This window comes from Rhea americana, unplaced genomic scaffold (genome assembly GCF_003343005.1).
Source record: "Rhea americana isolate MKP2758 unplaced genomic scaffold, rheAme1 scaffold_44, whole genome shotgun sequence".
Lineage (NCBI taxonomy): Eukaryota > Metazoa > Chordata > Aves > Rheiformes > Rheidae > Rhea > Rhea americana.
This window is the reverse complement of record NW_028186579.1, coordinates 172,463-192,131: the sequence shown is the minus strand read 5'-3', so window position 1 is coordinate 192,131 and position 19,669 is coordinate 172,463. Positions and strand designations below refer to the sequence as shown.

Sequence of the window (19,669 nt, the reverse complement as noted above, 5' to 3'; positions counted from 1 at the left end):
GGACAACTTCAAGAGGAATAACCAGGACAAAGATAACACCTAAGTAACCTAAGCAAACTATTATTCTGCATCCCACACTAAAAAAGAAAAAAAAAGAAGAAAAATTATAAATTTGCTCCTGACAGTTACCTGCCTCCCAATGCTTCTGATTCAAATAAACAGTCAGTTCTTGAGCTTGTTATTTACCTTGAAATAGGCAAAACATCCAGATAAGATTTCATGTTAGTGACATCTAATACCACTCCATCCTAAATTCTAAACCAATCCCTAATATGAAATAGATTAAAAAGCAACCATTTAGCTACTCAAAAAAATACTTCTTGCTGTCTCATCTGACTTTCTGCCTCAGATTGATGCAAGTATTCTAAATTGGAGGAGAAAAAAATGGGGTAACTGATCTAGTGTCTGAAATACGCTTCACTTTACATGCAGTGTAAGGATCTCTAACAGCCACTTTTTGAAATAATTCAGAATCTAATAAATTCAATTAGCTCTCATTTTTGGACGAAGGCTATCACCATACATTGTCACTGAAAATGTAAYTCACCATTTTAATTCTTTTAGCCTTATACCGATTGAATGGTTTATATGGAGTACTAGTCTCTCTTTTACAGTATAATAAATCATGTCATGCTTTTCAAAGCTATGAGAAAGTAGCCTTGAAATCCAGTAACACCCTTACTTTTCCATGACTTAGCATAAAGCCTAATCTGAACATCAGTAGTGCAAAAGAGGCTCTAACTGGCACCTTGACAGCCACAAGCAGAACCTAAACAGTAAGTGTTGGGCAGGGACGCAGCAAGACATCCTTCTCTGGTATTCTCCTTTGGGAAGCTGACAGTGTGAAYGCACCTGAGCCGCCAAAATGCACGAACCTGGGGGAGAACAGGGGAGTAAGCAGAACTTAAACGAACTTAACACTTTAAGCAGGCTTACTGCACAGGACAGAATTTAATCCTAAACTGGTTAAACAGTAGCAGAGCACTGCAGTGCCTATGCATGATGCTAACACAGTTTGGAAAACAGGATCTGGAAGGAAAGGTAACTGCTCCTTGAAAGGCCAGCATAAAGGAGGCACTTCAGCAGCAGCACAAAGGTTGGGCTTCCAAGGAGAGAAGCTGAAGGAAATCACTGTTTGATTGAAAAAAATGGAATAAAACTTGTAGAGACACACAGACTGGATCAAATCCTCAAGAAACGGAACAGTAAGTGATCCTCTGCCTCCCTGGTTTACCCTGGCAAACTGTTTTGCCTCATTTGCATTTCCCCATACACTTCTTCTCTACCTGCCTGCTAAGGAGTAATTCCTGCTCAGCACAACCCCTCGGAGCCAGGATAGCAGCTCCCCTCCTTTAGTGACTTCTCCTTACTGTTGCGCCCGCCTCCWTCCACAAGTTGAGGCCCCAAGCTCCGTATGATGCTCCCAGCACTACCACTGAGGGACCCCAACAACCCCCCAGCCTTGCTCCCAGGGCCTCTGGCACCTTACAGCCCAGAGCACTATCTCCCAGGGCTCCATCCTCCTTCCCAGGGATCTCTGACCAGGGGACATGCAACCAAGTAATCATCCACTGCTGCCATCCCAAGGCCTGTGCTTCAGTTGCTTGACTCTGCCCCAGGAGCACCTGCGAGGAGTAACCTCGTCTGGAGGGTCTCAGTCATCTTCTCTTGCCTCAAGCCAGCGTGCCCTAGAACAGCATGTTTCCAAGCTCTCCTCTGCACCTGGATCGCACTCGCCACACTTAGCTGCTCTATTATAGCATCACATAGGAAATAGGTTATGAATGCTATYATTTTAATTAGCCATGAGAAAATACTCACTCATTACTACATTTAATCAATAGACTCGCATTCAAAACACTCCTAGTATTTCCCAAATAGACAGATCCAAACAGGACAGATGAACTACACAGCTTTCAAATGGCTTTCAAATTATAGCTATTTAAAGCTTAAAAGACTCCAAGAATTACATTTTTCAGTTTGCAAAAGTCATCTAATCCAAAATCTTTCCTTTTCAGACACCTCTATTTTACAAAACTGTTAGTATCATAATTTATTCCCTCACTCCTTACAACAAGCAAATGATAAAACAACACTTGAAAAGTTGCATGCTTTTCAGTGTAGCTACTTCAGTGATTCCTAGAGMGCTAATTTGCACTAGCACGAAAGATTATTCCACTAATAAGGTTTAAATTAATATATTGCAAAAGTACTGTCTCACAAAGTTGCCAACCATCTAACCAGCAACACATTCATTTTTTCCTCTCACAAAACTCTGTTTAATTTCAGGCTACACCATGCTCACTTAGCACTAAATTGCTTAATTTACTTCTATTACTAGTGTATTGTGTTTTTTCTGAGACTTTTTCATCATCATAAATTCTGCCCTTTGAAGGCTATGTCCTCTGTCTAAATACCAGCTTCTCTCCTATTCATACAGTTAAGTGAACATTTGATCATTTATATCGAATGTATCTTTACTGATGATCTTTTACTGTGCTTTTATTTCTCTTCTACCTCAACTAGTAAGAGTGATATATGGTTTTCAATTCAGTATCAGCCAACAATCGATCATATTGTTCCATTCAAATGCAGATAGCAATTTTTAATACAAACTCCCTATTCCAGAGATTTATTTGGCGGTGACATGACTGGTTTCCTCTCCTGCCATGTGATTTCACAACAACAGTGTCACATGCAATAAGTCACATTTTTTCCAATATAAATTATATCTTATGGTATTATGGCTGAAAACCACAGTATAAAATTGCTTAAGCTGAAACTGCAAAAATATGCTTCAATTTGCCTTTGGAATTCAAGGTCTTAAACTGAATTGCTCTTGGCAAAAATTGTAGAATTTTCTTTAGGCCTGTTTTTTATTAARTCTACTGACTGACGTCTCAACACAGAAAGATAACGTTATCCCCCAAAGTAGGTGGTATTTCCTTAAGTGAGGAAAAATACTAATTACTGTAAAAGATTACTGATAAAGGTTATTACAATCATTCAAATGCAAAAGAAACTGATACCAGAGACTTTATGAGGGCTGTGCAAACTTTAAGTCAATATTTTCATTTTACTCAAACTAAACTAGAACATAGTCTATTGTTTTAATGGTTAGGAAGTTTAAGCCTAGCACTATGTTCATCATCAATAAATGGAATATTTTCTTTTTGAGAAGTTCTACAACAGCTCAAGAATGTAATTTGTATTTAACTGTATAATCAGTTTACCATATAGAAAAGGCAGGAAAAGCATTTACAGATTTTCTTTCATTTTGGTAACAACAGAAATTTCCCTATAGCTATTTATTTCTTTATTTGTTGAATTTTGTTAGTGTCTGAAAAGGAGATACTGTATTCTGTCTGTCTGAGCGCAGCACCTGCAACCAAAAAATTTGAACATTCACACACATGGCCTTGAAAAAAGACAGTAATTTTTTCTGTCTTCATCTGTAGAACACAGCTACTTAGACTTAAGTGGCACTTGCATTAATTGTAGTTATTAATAGTTGCATTGATTAATAGTTAATGAATTCAAAGTATTTCTATGGACAAAATATTCTCAATAGTGAAGAGAAGAAACTGAAATTTCAAGCATATAAAAAAACAGTGAGAATTGAAAACATCCTAATGTTTCACATTGCAACAAACCCCAAGAAATTTGAAGTTGCCTGAAAAACAAAGATGTCACACATTTTGTTTCAAAATGTTTTCCATTATATTTTACAATGGAATAGTAACATAAATTGCAAAACAAGAAGCTGCTTCAAAAATGAAAAAGAAAAAAAAATCAAAGTATTCTAAATAGAGAAATCAGAATTTTTCTAAACCAACTTCTTGTCARAAATGTCAAGTAACTCATTTCATATGTCATTATTAATCTCAGTGGTGGAACACCTTGAAGATGACAGAAGTGACTTTACTATTATTAATCTAACTGCTGCAAGTGCTGAGTGGTGAGACAGTCCCAAAATTTTCCGAACAGCCAAAAAGTCTGTGATTATACTATCCCCAGTATAATCTCAATGTAAGTCTGCGATAATACTATCCCCACAACCTTTTACTTCATCAGTTCCAGATCCTGTTACCCATGCAAATCAATTCATTGCATCCACCACAAGAATTACGGCATTCTTAAGAACAGACTGGCCTCTCAGGTTAGTTCTTCCATGCCATCYTCAGTGTCTTCAGTGACAGTTCTTTTTAAAGAAAATGACAGCAGGCAGAAAATAGTCAGCTTTCACCTGTTCTGATCTCCCTTTGTAATAGGAACCGCAACAAAGCCAAGGTTCTATTTCCTCTTGTTTAAAATTGTATATGGAAAACACTGAGACAAGAAAATGGGAATTTAGAGTCTTTATTTCATTCTATGACCACTGTTGACACTAAGCATCATTTAGTATCTAGTTTTCCTTAAGACTATTTACTGGAAGCAGTAAAAAAGTTTCAGGCTTTCAGTGTGAAATTCTCTGTGCTTGCAGCAGCCAGGGCCCCCTACTGACTCCCATCTCACGGTTCCATGGAAGTTACCTTAGTAAAATCAAAATAGCCCCCAGGCAGCAGAGCAGTTTGGCCACTCCACTTCTAATTTGAGCAGYGCAGCCCAGCAGCTGACTTAATTTTTTTTTATTATTATTATTTAAAAGGTAATTCCCAACTATGAATTAATATGGTGTGGAGTTCAGAGTGAGTGAGAAGGAAAACCTAAGCCAGCAAGTCTGAAAGAGAAGGAGCTAGCCCACAAGGGAGTCCTCCATACAGCAGAGAGTGAGGCACAAGCTAAGGCCTTTCTACCTTCAAGACTCCTTGAATGGGGCTTTCTTCTTTAATACAAGGTTATCTTTCTCTCTACAGGCAGTTCATGAAACAGTGATCAGCATATACTGTTCTAAATCCTCACCTGATGTGCACCGCATTATCCTGCTGAAGTTGCTGGCAAATCCCCTCAGGTCCCGTAAACCAGCCTATAAGCCTTTAACAGAAGTACAGCAATTCACACCAGTGGAAAACTCTGCTCTAATGACCCTGCAATGACTTACACCAGCTGAATGTCAGAACCCACTAGAGGAAAAAGAGATGAACAGTCTTGAAAGGACAGCATGAAGAAGAATGTTTTTTTCCTTGGGCATTATAGCCAGAGTAACGAAAACTAACACTGTTATACTGATTAAGGAGACTGTTGAAGAGCCACAGGAAAATTAAAGTACCAATSAGCTGCTCATCTTGGCAAGGCAGCATGAAGACTAAGAAACTGGAGAAATTCAAACTAGCAGAAYATTAATTTCTCTGTAGAATCATTACAAGTCGAAGTGTGTCTGTGCTCAGCTCAAGGGCTGTGTCATAGCCACCAGTACAGATATATTCTTCAGRGATGTTCCGCAGGTCACATAGCCAGATTACAGGTATGAAATGTCTTTCCAGCAAAATCATTAGCAGGTTGCTACTCTCTGTGGGGAGTGTGGCAGTTGTTTTCTCTTAACTCGCAGTCTAAATGCTGGATATTGGTATACAACGGTGTCTACTGCTCTATCAGTGCAACAATAAAGTAAAATGTGAAAGCATTGCATGGGAATCTGCAGGCTGGGTGCATTTTATGGCAAACAAATATTTAAGGACAGGTCCTTACAAGGGTTTTTTTAGATGATCTCATCCATGTTATTTCAGTCTGTAGCTTTATATAAAATGAAAACCTCTCTAGGGAATTAAATATCAAATAACATTATGTTTGTTCCACTGCATCCAATAGTTTGCCTACTTATCCTCAAGTCAAAAAGGAAAATAATACTTTAAATGGATCTAGTTAGATAAACAGCTTGCGTGGTATATTTTTACAAAAGTAATGTGGTTTTATGTTTTTACCCAGATATTTCACTGTGTATAATTTTCTTTCAACATCTCAATTTCAGAGCCGAGGTAGATAGGTCATATTTATATTGTGGTCATACTTTAAAGGAACCCATAAAAATTAAATATTGCAAGCTAAATATTAAATGCTAAGCAGTGATGGACTGCATATATATGTTACAGGTTTAGTATGCATCACAGATAAATACAGAYACATAATTGGTTGATGGTATAGACGATATAATACTCAGTTAATAAGTGGATTGCTAGAATGATCTCTAAGATTTTATCAACAATTCATTAACTCTTTGAAATCTTTATGCATGAAACCCTAAAGTAATATTTAATTTAGCAATATTTTCTTTGCAGCCTGATCCAGAAGGAAAATAAGCATTTAAGCCAGAGTAGTATTGTGGTTTTAAGCGCCTGAATACTAGTTTTTTTGCTGGCTTGTGACTTGTTCCCAAAGAGATGAGCAAGAAAGAACACGGAGCCTAGATTTTCAAACTTCTCCCTGTCCTTTTCTCTAAATATGAAATTACCAAACAAGCATCAAAACAGTATCTTCAACGCTATATYTTCCTCTAAAACAAACGTTTCCAAACAACGGTGTGTGGATCACTAGATATCCATGCAGTACTCTGGTGGACCAAAGAGAATTAGTTGGTCACACTGCCTGCCTTTGTCATCTGCTACATCACATCAAACACAGCTGAGAAAAGCATGTTATACTTCCCTATCGTTCATATGAAGAATTGTCATTAGTGGATGTATGCTGTTCAACTTTAGGATTGTCMTGCCCCAGGAAACTATCTTTACATCCCAGTTCAAGCTACTCATGGTAAATTAGAAGACGTACTTTTCCTCAGCTGTGCACCCAGATCCTATTGTCTGCTCCTACCTGTCCTCCCAAACTCTAAGAATGAAGATCAACAGAAAATAAACATGAATTTCTGTCATCGAAAACCTCAGCCTCTCTCAATGCAGCTAAAGACTTACCAGCAAACATCTGTGTGTGCTGAGGGCCGCTACTAGAGACATATGCATGCTAACTCAATCCATTTAAAAGAGTTCATTTCTTTCTTGTTTTTCCTTTTTCCCCAAACACTAAGTTAAAAAAAAATTAAGGGGTGGAAGTGGAAATAGTATACTGACCTCATCAACGTTCTCAAATGCATTAATGACGTCATATGGCAAGCATGAGAGTAGATCGATCACAAACCAAGTCTTCAAGTAATTCATGCGGATCAGCTTTGGGTCAGAGATCACYTCTCCTGCTGGCCCCACAAAAGTGGTATGGAAATTAAGCACAATGTCTACCAAAAAAATGACATCCACAATGCTGTCCACTACTAGCCATGCCACATTGTTCTGTTTGGTTTTAAAGGAGACATTGTAAGGGACCAAAATAGCAGTGTAGAAGGTTAAGATCAGGATGATCCAGTCCCAGGTAGTCTTGAAAACGCAATAATGCAAAATTATATGTGGTGGAGTCTTTGGTGCCTCTTGTTTGTACTGTGGGAGGATTTCAGAGCCCAGCTGCAGTACCTGTAGTGACAGAGATTTCAGGACAAAAAGAAAATATGCTTAATTTTCAATGTAATTTTGCACATCATAGATTCTTGAGCGCAGTACAACAGCTGATAAGAATACATGCTCACTAACTCCCTTTAACACCATCAAACAGTAAGTAAGTCAGGATAAGTATTCTATTAAATAATCCARCATCAACCTGAGAAAAGTTATTTCTTTTAATGCCATTATTTTTTGACACTAAGCATAATGCGCTGGGCCTCCAAGATATACAGGGAAGAGATAGCTCCCTCCACATCTAAATAGATGAGACAGATAAATGATGGGAAGGAAGGCAGCTGCAAAGAAATAAAACAAATCCACAATGGCAAAGCAATAGCAAAATCAGGAACAATACCACAACTTCTGACTTCCAGTCGAGGAGCAGGACGAATGGACCACACTGCTTCTCAACACTATTTAACACTTCATTACACTATATCTGAAATCAAATTCTGCACTATAATGTAGCATGAATGCATGGGCGCTACAGCACTACAGCAAAAGATTATCTGCAAGCAAGTGCTTAAAACTCTGGACCTCAAGCCAAACACATATAGATACAGCCAAGCACACATAAGATACAGTTAACAAGCAAACTGCTGGAAACATCGCTAAGATTTTATTAACAATTCATTAATTCTTTGAATTCTTTATGCACAGAACCTTAAAGTAATATTAATTTAGGAATATTTTCTTAGCAGCTTGGTCCAATAGAAAAATAAGCAGTTAAGTGTGAGTAGTATAGTGGTTTTGCATCTTGATCGGTGGTGTTCATCTGAAATCCATCATCTTCCTTGTACTGCACACTGGTACAAAAACAGTAGGATCAAGTTTCTAAATCTTCAGAACTGAAGTTCCTCTTACATCCCTACAAACAAGAGTGTTTTTGTTTACATCTATGGATACACATTAAGATAAAACCAATACAAAGAACTTGTCTCCAAATAAAACAAGTTAAATTTTAAAATRAAATTTACCCTGATGAAAACTGAAAAGAAGATGGAGGTTTGCTCAAGAGAGATGCATTTGTTAACCCTAAACTCACAGAATCCAGGTAGACCATGATTCATTTTTTCACATTTATTTTCAGAGTTCAGAGCAACAGTAAGTGGGGAAGGAAATTAAATGGCTGCCACCTCTGGAAAAAGATCGGACATTATAGCTGTAAGAGAATGTCTTCCTTTCATGTTCCTTTAATGTCAATTATTTAYACACGGATTTTTCTCTGCAGGCTTCTCTGAGTGCTTTTTTATTATTCTTTCTTGTGAACTAGTGGGCTTTYTTTCCAACAAATTAAGTCAAGAAGRACAAAAGAAAACAATAAGCTATAAGWGTCCTACTTGGACCAAACAGTCTTAGATCAAGTTCCTTGCTTCTCTGAACCTCACATAATCACTTACTCTTGTGCACAACAGAGATCAGATACTGTTAGATCACAGTCCCTTACACATGTGTAAATGATGATGGGAGCTGCAAGGCAAAAACAAGTCTGCTGACTTTCAGCCCAGTGCGTTCTCCAGAAAAGAATTGGCATAACCTACTCAAATCTCTAGGTTAGCACAGGGACAGCAATACTTTGGAAAAAAATGTAAAACTTGACAGTTTTGTTTAAGTTTCTAGAACCAAAACAACCAAGGAAAGGCATGTCATGCTGAATCCTGGCAGACCAAGCCAGGATTCAGACACAGCCTCCACAGTAAAATGTAGTCCAGCAMTCCTGAACCTGATTCACCTATGTTCTACATGCTACAGAAAAAAGTTGCTTTGTGGTGAGAGGAGTAGGAAGCAGCARAAGACAGAAGCAGTCTCTTCTCTGGAGCTTCCTGTGCCAGTTGGCGCATTCCCCTGAAGTCACTGRTAGCGACTGGGAGAAATACAGGTCATGTACTAAATTGGCTGTTTTCACAGAGCRACGTTCCCTCCAAGGCTCATATGGAATCTCAGCTACAAATACTAGAATGCCTTTTCTTGGCAAAAGCTCTAGCAAAAGAACAGTACTGCAAATGCCTCCTGCCATCCCTTCTGAGCATAGGAGCTGTACTTGGATCAGTTAGAAAGCACAGGGCTACAAGGAGATTTTGAATGAATAGCAGTTCTAACATAAGATCCCAAGCCTGAAATATGCTTCAACGGGCAAGGAGAATCCTGTGCAATATTCAGTCAATTAAATAATTGATCAGTAAAAGCAAGTACTTTCCATCCCAGAGTAGTATTTTGGAGTCAGTTAACTAGCTTTTAGTTCTAATGCTAAGATTTAGTCAGTATAGGGAGGTTACACAACCTCTTAAATTTATACCACCTCTTACAAGGAGAAACTATAATTTCTTCTTACACATATTGGAATTCAAGTTTTASACCAAGATTATCAAATGCACTCTATTTCGGCCACCCAAGAACTTGTGGAAGTTTAGCATCCTGCCACCTAAAGTTACTAGAAAAAACATACTAATATATTCTCATATACCTGAATAATAAGAATGAAGGTGAGAACAATCTCTGCTTAGCAAATAAGGAAGGAGCTAAATTATGATATCAATTATTCTGTTGTAAATCAGCAAAGATGCYAGTAAATCTAGTGCAACTGTGTGGATATAAAACTGAACTGAATGCAAAGAGACTTTCAAGTTTTGAATCATTAATAAAATAAACAACTTTGCTGCTTCAGTGTTTTAAAATGTCATCAAGTGCAAACCACTTTTCYCTAACTTGTTTAAGATTCAAAGGGCCACAGCACAGAAACACAAAAGAATCAACATCTCCTTACTTTTTATTTWAAAAGTAAATGCACTCCAAAATATCTGAATTTTAAAAGTGGGTGGCCTTAGCTTCAYCTGGTTTCTAAGAGATGGGTATGAACCAGTGTGTGGGTGCAACTGTTGAGATGGGYGGGGGACAGGGCAGGAGATGGGAATCAGGGAATGAGATAGGGATGGCARTCACTTGCATGGTGGGGAAAACCACCTGAAGCAAGCCTGTGGGGTCTCCAAACTTTTGCTGAAGTGAGATGGGGTGGACTAGCTGTAGCTCTGGCTTCTCACTAATGCACACCTTGTAAAACCAGTCCAGTGGCTTGCTGGCACTCTCAGAGGAATGAACTCTCAATTTCACTGCCTGAGATGGAAGAAGGGCACTGGTTGAGCTCACACTACCTCCACCTGGAAAACTAATTTTCTTTACAGATTAGCAAAAGGTCTTACATTCTCCAAGACTGAAAGTCCCAGGCTGATAGAGGCACCTAATTCTCTTTTTGACTGAAGGAAGGGAAAAACCCCTAATGAAACTGAATTTTCTCAGATAACAGTAGTGTGCTTTTATCATTAAGTAAAACAAGAAAGTTCAGTGCTATGCAAAAGTAACAGAAGCAGTTCCACAGAGCTTATTGCTGAAATTCTTGATTCTGTCAGGTTGCTGCACTTGAAGTTGGAAGAGCACTTTTCTCCACTTTTCACATCAAGGGTCACACAGTCTGACTATTTGTTCATCACTCTTCCAGACAGGCACACCACCCCCAGGTCCTCTCCAGATGYAGGACTATGACCCCACTCTCTCTGCACCACCCAGAGAAGCCAGGTGGATGCAAATAGAAGTACCTACTGGCCTACTCCAAGGTGCTCTTGCTGCACTCCTCCAACTTCTGGGGAGAAGAGGGCCAGCCTGAAACACAATATTCCCTGAAGCAGCCAGGTGTGTTTACCCACCCACATGAACTAACTAGATTCAGACTGCTTGCAAAGATACCTATCCCTCCTGCAGGGAGGAAAAACAAAAAACAAAAAGATAAATATGAAAGTAATTATTAAGAAAATGTAAGCAACCAAATAAACCAACACACCAGGCTTCCACCCATTTCCATTGAGAAAATAGTTCATCATTGTCATTTTCTAAATATTTGAAACAGTCTGTTTTTAGAAGGTATTTTTCCATTATGCAGTAACGCTACAGTAAAAGAAATTTGTTGCAGAAAGTTATTAATGGAAGTATTATTTCAATTACTTATGATTCATCAGCCACTACTGTTGTATTATCTGCAATTGRTATTTGTGGTAATGATGAATGATGCTTTAATTTCATCATGAGTTTGCTACATTCATTTTTTAACATAAAGTAAAAAGTTTTTATCCTAGATTTGTTTAAAAAAAAGAAAAAAGTGAATACATCACCAGTCAGGACTCATAAAAGTTAAAAAAGTGGTTACAATGATTTATTTATTTTTAAGACTGCATGACTGGGAAAAAAAGATCATTATTTCCCAGCTTAATCTCTCCCTTTTGTGCATATGCTTGCTTTCTCATATTTTCCCTTGCTTGTGTCCTTACAGACACCCACACCAGTTGGTCCCAGGCCAAGAGCTAGGGGCTAAGCCTCAATCTGAAGTAGATTTTAGAGGCAGTTACATGTCTCTGCTAAACAGAATTTACAATAAGAATGGTGGAAGGTCCTTTATTAAGCAGTGTGAGTAAGCACCATTGTAATTTTTCCACTTTTATTTCTCATAAAACTACTGAAATTTAATTATGACCTTTTTACCCAGAACTACCTGATAAAGATACAGAACGCATCAGCCAATATCTCAAGTGCACAGTAGACATGCACTGTGCAGTGACCAGGAAGAAYGGTTCCTACAATCAGCTCCTTATTGATGAAGGAACAAAAACATTATCAATTATTTTTGCTCTCATTGCAAAAATACTTTCACAGTTACCTCACACACTTGCATTAGCTGTATAGGAAGTRCTTAAATTCATTATATGATTGCTACTATAGAACTGAGGCTAAAGAAATCTACTCAAATTGGTGAAAGTCAGACATTGAAGCTTAAACAGATGCTACTTGTACTATCCATAGTCTGTGGAGAAAAAGTTGCTGGTCAACACCACCACCACCACCTTTCTTAAATTAATTTATGATAAATAATAACACAGATTTTAAGCCCTTGTGGCAGGCTTTTTTTTGTTTGTTTTGTTTGTACAACATCTAGCCCCACTCAGATTCCAGGACAGAGCTGGCTCCTCAGCCAGAAATATTCACAAATGTAATTAATAGTGGACTAACAGTAACACTAATAATGACGCAATTAATGAAGAGCCTTCAGGGCTCTTGACTAATAGGAAATGCCAGAGCAATTAAGAAAAGTAAAGGGATGCATTTTAATTTGAACTTAAGATTTCAAATAGGTTATTGCAGAGATGAAGAAAAAGAAAGATTTGAAAATACAATGGGGAACAGTTAGATATCCCACTTGGAATATTCTCAAGAGTTCTTTCTAGAATAAGAAGCCTGCTATCTTTAAAGGAAGAAAAATGGGTTTGTCTGTATGATTATCTGCACTCTGCTTTTCTCTAACGTAGTTCTATAGACTTCAGTAGAATTACAGCAGACAAACAATGAGGTACCTAACATCACAGTTGGGGCTAATGCTTTTTTTAAGATAATGACAGCAATTCCACACATRTAAACCATATACTTGCCCTTTATTGTTTGTAATGAATCTACTAGCTGTGCCAGTTACAACATTATTTGCTGCTATGCCTTGAAATGTTTTAAAGGAATGTATAGAGTCAGGCAGACTATGGGAGTTAATTTAAGAGGGAAAGTGCCCCAAATTCTAGGACACTAAAAAGAAACCTCATTGTGAAAACATGACAATCACATGGTACTACTACAGGATAGGAATGTGAATGTCTGACCTTCTCCTAATGCTGAAAAGATCTAAGAAGTTATTTCTGCCTTCTTGCCAAAATACTCCCAACAGAAATCACTTTTCCATTCTTGAGGGCATTTGTATTAAACACAGAATAGCGTTCATAGACATTTTACAGTCACATGTGATAGCAACGCAGTCTTGGGCAGGAGCTGTCTATTTTGCATAGAAATCAACATGTATACAGGAGAAAATTAACAGAGTACTAACTTTGCAAAGACCCCATACAGCCCAGTAATGGATTACAGCTTCAGCTATACTACARCATTACAAACTACTGTCAAGAGCCAGAGCTGCTGCCATGGCATTGACAGTAAATAGGTGATACAGGAGTACCACATTATATTGGCCTGTCATCATTAGAACCATAGCAAGACTTTTTCTAAGCTGTTTCTACATGAGGTAGCCCCTGCTATTGGCCCAGAAGACAGCTGCAGGAAGACTGAGACTGTCTCTCCCCCTCGTGGTGAAAGCCCTAAAGCCCTAGCACTTTGGAGGAGCCTCTTCTCAAAACTCTGTGATCTACATAGACTAGATGTCAAAGTTTCATTTCCCTGAACTGTCTGCAGTGTTGCCTATGGCACTGTATAGCTGCTCTGTCCATAAAAACAATAATTAAAACAAATACTTTAACCAGTTTGTAACATATGTTAGGGTCCTACTAAAATACYAAAAAAAAGCTTTAAATAAAGGAAAGGTTTGGGTCATATTCTTACAAGACACATTTCTAGTAACATTGAATTACATTCTCTCAAGAGGAAAAATAAAGGAGCTGTTCATCTAGTTATTTTTAATACTGGAAGAATTTACAACTCTAATCTACAGTGGCTGAGTAATGGCAGAAGAGGGGAATAAGGAAGTAGAAGATAATGAAGATGTGCACTGAACAGTGCACCATCTTCTGAAACACAGCTCTTCAGAATTCATGTGCTCCTTCCTGCTTTCTCAGCCTTGCCAACACTCTCAGCCTTTATCAGAACAATCCTAGAAATTTTCTGTGCTAGCTGTAGTATTTTCACCTCTATTTTACACAAATGATTAGTCCGAGATCCTACTAATGCTGAAATCCCTTGAAGGAAGGAAAAAAAAGTCAAAAGTATTATTTTAATAGTAATACCATTATAAGATTTCGTTGCGATATGGAACCCCAAATTACAGTTAGTTTACATGAGGCCTTCTGGACAAGAGTTTTCATTTCACTGTCCCAGGACACTGCATTAGGAAGAGTCTCGCCAGCAGGTTGAGGGAGGTGATCCTGCCCCTCTACTCAGCCCTGGGGAGACCTCATCCCGAATACTGTGTCCAGTTCTGGGCTCCCCARTACAAGAGAGACATGGAGCTACTGGAGAGAGTCCAGCGTAGGGCTACGAGGATGATCAGAGGGCTGGAGCAYCTGCCCTGTGAGGAACGGCTGCGAGAGCTGGGCCTGTTCAGCCTGGGGAAGAGAAGACTGAGGGGGGATCTTATCAATGTGCACAAGTACCTGAAGGGAGGGTGTCAAGGGGACRGGGACAAACTCTTTTCAGTTGTCCCATGAGGCAGGACAGGAGGCAATGGGCAAAAACTGAAGCACAGGAAGTTTCACCTGAACGTGAGGGGGAATTTCTTCCCTGTGAGAGTGATGGAGCACTGGAACAGGTTGCCCAGAGAGGTTGTGGAGTCTCCTTCTCTGGAGATCTTCAAGGCCCGCCTGGCTGCAACCTTGTCTAACATGCTCTAGGTGACCCTGCTTGAGCAGGGGGGTTGGACTAGATGCTCTCCAGAGGACCCTTCCAACCTTACCCATTCTATGATTCTGTGACGCACATTGCAGCACCTGTGTCATACTCCTGAACTTTCATGCCTGACACTAGGCTTCAGATTTCCAGGGCAAAGGAGGATACAGAGCACTTGGCTTACATAGAAATAACACATTCACAAAGGTTAAGCACACTTCTTTATGGTTTCTCTGGGAAAGGAAACATTACCTCAGCAAGTCGCGAATGCTTGTGAACGTTCTCTCCCTTCTGCACGCTTGGAGCAAGCTGCTGCAGCACGCCTCGGCTGCTCGTGAGTGCGCGGGTCAAGCGAGCAAACTTTCCCCAACCTCGAGAAAACACACAGGATTATAAACACTAAAAAGCAAAACCTACAAGTGTACTATATAAAGCCTCTCCTAAGTAAGTAAATAATAATAATAGTACAGTTTACTGCAGAGCAATCTGCTTTTATACTGACCACATGACAGTACAATTTAACCAAACACCAAAGAAAAGCAAGTCACAAAATAGATGTGAGGGAGGTAAAGTAATAAAATCCTTGACTGCAGTGACTCTGTATTCAATGACTCTACAAGAGTGCTGTAATATAAATGGCATCATTTCTAAGGATAAATGCCCACTCTACAATAATCTTTTATTAAATTCAGTAGCCAAATTTGAATCTCTCACCACTGCAGAAGACACTCCAGGCTAACCAGTAGTTAAGATTATTATCAGGCACAATGAGAATTACATTTGCCTGTAACAACTGAATCTGGTCTCAGATGTATTAAGCGATGAATTGAGCACAGCTTTGGTATAAACAGAGAAAAGGACATTACATATTAAAAAGTAGAACAGATGAAATGAAACAAAATCACTCATTCTCTCTAAACAAAAGCAGGAAAGATACAAGTGGATTTTCTCAAACTAATAAAACATTTAGCAGATTCTGTCAGAGAACTCGCGCTGAATTTTAATTCACAATATTTTTACAGTATTTTCAAATACACCTCAAAAAGAAGGCCCTCAATAACAGTCATGAGAGCTAGTTGTAAGTATTATCTTTATAAGTAGTACTTTGCCATAACAGAAAGTCAGGTTGAGTATGCATCCAGATATTTTTTGTACTCTAAAAGGAAGTATAAGTACATTTGGTCCCAATCTTGGCAAATGCTAGCACCACCTGGGAACTGCTGAGCAGTTTCACTTCCTACTCCAGCTGAGGATGCTCAGCACTTCAGACTCGGTTCTTAATGGGATCCTGCTTCTGGAAAAAGCTCGCTCCACATTATGGTTTCATCACCACAACAAGTGATACTAGTAGATGTCATTATTTTTAAAAACAGTCTAGAGTTTATCCTGCAAGTTATCTATGAGAAGTTCAAGGATATAGGTGGTTAAAATATTGCCTAGTACTTCAAACATATCCTTATTTTACACCTCACTGCAATGGAGTTTGCAGGAACGTATTTGTTAACAGGAGAGATGAGCACCAAAAATAAGCAAATTCTATGAATCTGGTGTTGGTCAGGACCCTAGGGCAGTGCAATCTGGCATTTTTCTCCTTTAAAGATATGGAAAAAATATCCAAATATTAAATGGAAGAATCGAATTTATCATACATCTCCAAAAACAAGAACAAAATCACATCATTTCTTCTCAGGCCTTAAAGTACATTTTAAAGGAAGTCTGGAGCTAGTGATTCAGTAGCTGAGCTGAGCAGAATTAACTTTCTGGCAGTATTCAGCAACAAGTAGATTGTGTGATTTCCATCCAAGCCAGATATTTCCTGATAAGTCCATACAAGTTCAGCTCCTATACAGGAGTAGTTCTCAGACAGACAGATCACCTTCAMAAATCCACAACTGAGGTCAGTTTATATCTGCTATAGACCTGACCCAAAGCTCTCAATCTTTTCACAGTTATTTCCACAGAAATCTTTTTTTTTTTCCCTTATCATGATAAACAAACAGAACATTCTTTCTCCACTGTAAACGAAGAATTCCAACTACAACTGACAGGCTGAGGCCTGAAGGCCTTGTTGCTTTCTTGTTAAAGCTGGTAGAGGTTAAAAAAATAGTAATAATAAAAAGGATCAGATGGGAGAAACCATTCATAATGGCTAATATTTAGTTAATATAAATCATGCCTAACCTAAACTTTCACTTTCATGAAACTTTTATGCTGGTATTACTAAATTTACTTCCATGGAGCCACTCCTGTCTTACAGGAGCAAAGGAAAAGGCTATCAGTGTCACTGGATTTTCACTGATGTAAATGCAGACTGACAAGGCATGAGCGGGATTTGTTCCAAGAGGATATAAACAATAACCCAATTTTACAAACTTGAAAGACGTGATACAAACAGAGCGTGTTTACTGTACACGAACACTACTAGCCGTCAATGCTGACCATGGTGCTGAAGCGAAGGGTTTTATATGCGGCACTGAGCCTAGCCAAAAATGGCCTTGTTTGCAAATGCAAGCCCTGAAAAGAAACAAATGACRGAGTTTAAGCTTCATATAGGAGCTCCAAATCAGCCTCCCTTACTACACACAATATCCATTACACCAACTAACACAGACAGCCACTTTCACTAGCCTAGAGGAGTCTGATGGSTTCATTTTCCTGAAAGATTCAAATCTTGATTCAAATACAGTCAGAGGACAGGCTTTGAATACGYATTTTCTTTGTATCAGTGAGTTTTCTAATAACTGAGCTATTTAGACATAAACATAACAAGTGAGGAGGAAAAGGATGTCTCCTTTCCCTTCCTGAGCTTTCTTACACAAAAGCCATGACAGTCATCTCTGAAGTGATGGTTTGTGGCTATGAAAGCTGAGCACCCACAGGTACCTCACTCCTCCCGGGAGTCATACGAGTTTGAAAGGCAGAGCTTAAGCTATACCCCTGTCCTCAGTATCTGCTATAAGCACCTCCCATGCCCTGTGTTTTGCCGATGTCATTTGTGGGTGCCCAAGTGATATGTGAATGAAGTGTTCCACGAACCAGCACAAGATCTTTCAGCCATCCACTCGAAACTGGTCTGAAAACAACACAACCGTACAGGCAAGAGACTGTTGCGAAGCAGGGCCTTTTAGCTTGGACACAGTGCCACACCAAGATGATTACACAGCTTTTGCATCAGTGCCAGCCTGCATTTAGCAGGCTGGGAAAATAAACCCTAACTCTCCCCCATATATTGGGTACAGCACCTGGGAGCCCAGTCTGATACTACACATTCTATTATGTGATGAAATGCCTGAAATACACTCAATCGCTCTGCCCAAGTCCCAGGTTTCTGACTCTCACYTTTAGTGCAGGAAGAAAGTACAATTATGGTGGTCTCACACATAAGAAAATGAAAAAGAGAGAAAGACAGTACTACTCTTACTGAATGATAATTTATCTAATACTGCTGGAAAGGCAATAGTCTCTATYGAATCTTTTGTAATTTGTCCCTTCAGAAGCCTGAAAGAAAACAGCCTACAGCAAGTCAGGTATTTATCCAGTGGAGACAGGTCAAACAGGACTTAAGCCACAGAAGAGAACATCAACATTAAATACTAAGAGTCATGGAACCGGTTACAGAAAATARGTGAGGGTTTCCACAACCAGAAATTAAATTTCAGAAATGTATAGCAATATAGGAACAGGGATCAGATGATATGAATTAGGAGTTCTTGGTGATGACCACATCTGTTTCTCATAGGCATAAATACTCCTCAAAAAGTCAAGAGCTCATATAGCATTAGAGAATGTTTGGGATCAGGAAGAAAACATAGCAGCTGGATGCAACCCCCGGTTGTGCTTGCCTGTGCCTCTATCTTATATTCTAACCTGTTTTATCATTTATTTTTAATTCTGTTCCTGCATATTTTCTGCAAAGCAATCAGAAAGCAGTAAGACATCCTCTGCTTCAAAAGGATAAAGAGTTTTCAAAATTAACAACAATGACTTCGGCTATCCTGCATGCTATGATGCTCTTACAGTCTTTCAGCATCTCACTGCAAAATTTTGAATGGAAATTGCTCCTGAAAACACCGAAGACATGCTAGACAGGCATGCTAGACACCTGCCACAGGAACAAAAGCTATCCCCAGAACTATGTTTCATGCAGCAAAAYGGCAGTAAAATATGTCCTTGTGATACTTAACTCATCAGGACTTTTAAGATATGAAGATTCATTTAACGATCTCCTAAGCTGAAGAAACCMATTTTCTGCATTTTGAGAGGAGCAGGATCTTCTGATACTCAATCCACAACAATATTTTTAATTTATTTTTACRTGGTTTGTTTCCTACCACTCTCTTCCATTTAATCATGGTGACTCACAAATTCAACCATTAAGTACTGTGGGATTACAGAACCTTGTTACGAGGTTGCTGATCCATGACTTGCACAATCCCTAGAGTTAGAACAAGGAGCCACTGCCTGCTAGAGAATAAGTTAGTCTGGTCAGGTGTCTATTGCTATAAGCAATCCGCCAGCCTGCTTTCCCCCAGAAAAGTTTGAACACAAGCAGGTCAGCATTCCAGCTGTTCTCACCTCTACCCAAACCACCTCTGTCTTCTTGCATTTCAAAGATTGTTGCCCACATCCCCTCATGCCTCTCTTCAGTCTTAATGCTCCTTCCCTTTGAAACTTCACTAACTAAAATAGTCTTATTTTTCCATCTGGACTGAAAAAGCATACCAAGATTTTTAATATTCTTACCACTTCCCTTTCCTTTGTTTCTTTCTTAAAAAAAAATATTTCGTCTAGATGAAAGTGAAGCATAATTTAATCAAAATTTTTCAATCATT

At 38.8% G+C, this 19,669-nt stretch overlaps 1 protein-coding gene across 1 annotated transcript in view; it reads right to left on the bottom strand.

The window, feature by feature from the left end:
• The window catches only part of KCNH1 (potassium voltage-gated channel subfamily H member 1), a 190,235-nt gene that overhangs the window by 141,473 nt on the left and 29,093 nt on the right, over nt 1-19,669 (bottom strand). The window contains exons 5-6 of the mRNA XM_085315778.1: nt 15,090-15,208; nt 7,002-7,394 (exon numbers count right to left, since the gene is read on the bottom strand). Coding sequence (XP_085171904.1) covers nt 7,002-7,394; nt 15,090-15,208 — 512 coding nt within the window. The remainder of the gene's footprint in view (nt 1-7,001; nt 7,395-15,089; nt 15,209-19,669) is intronic.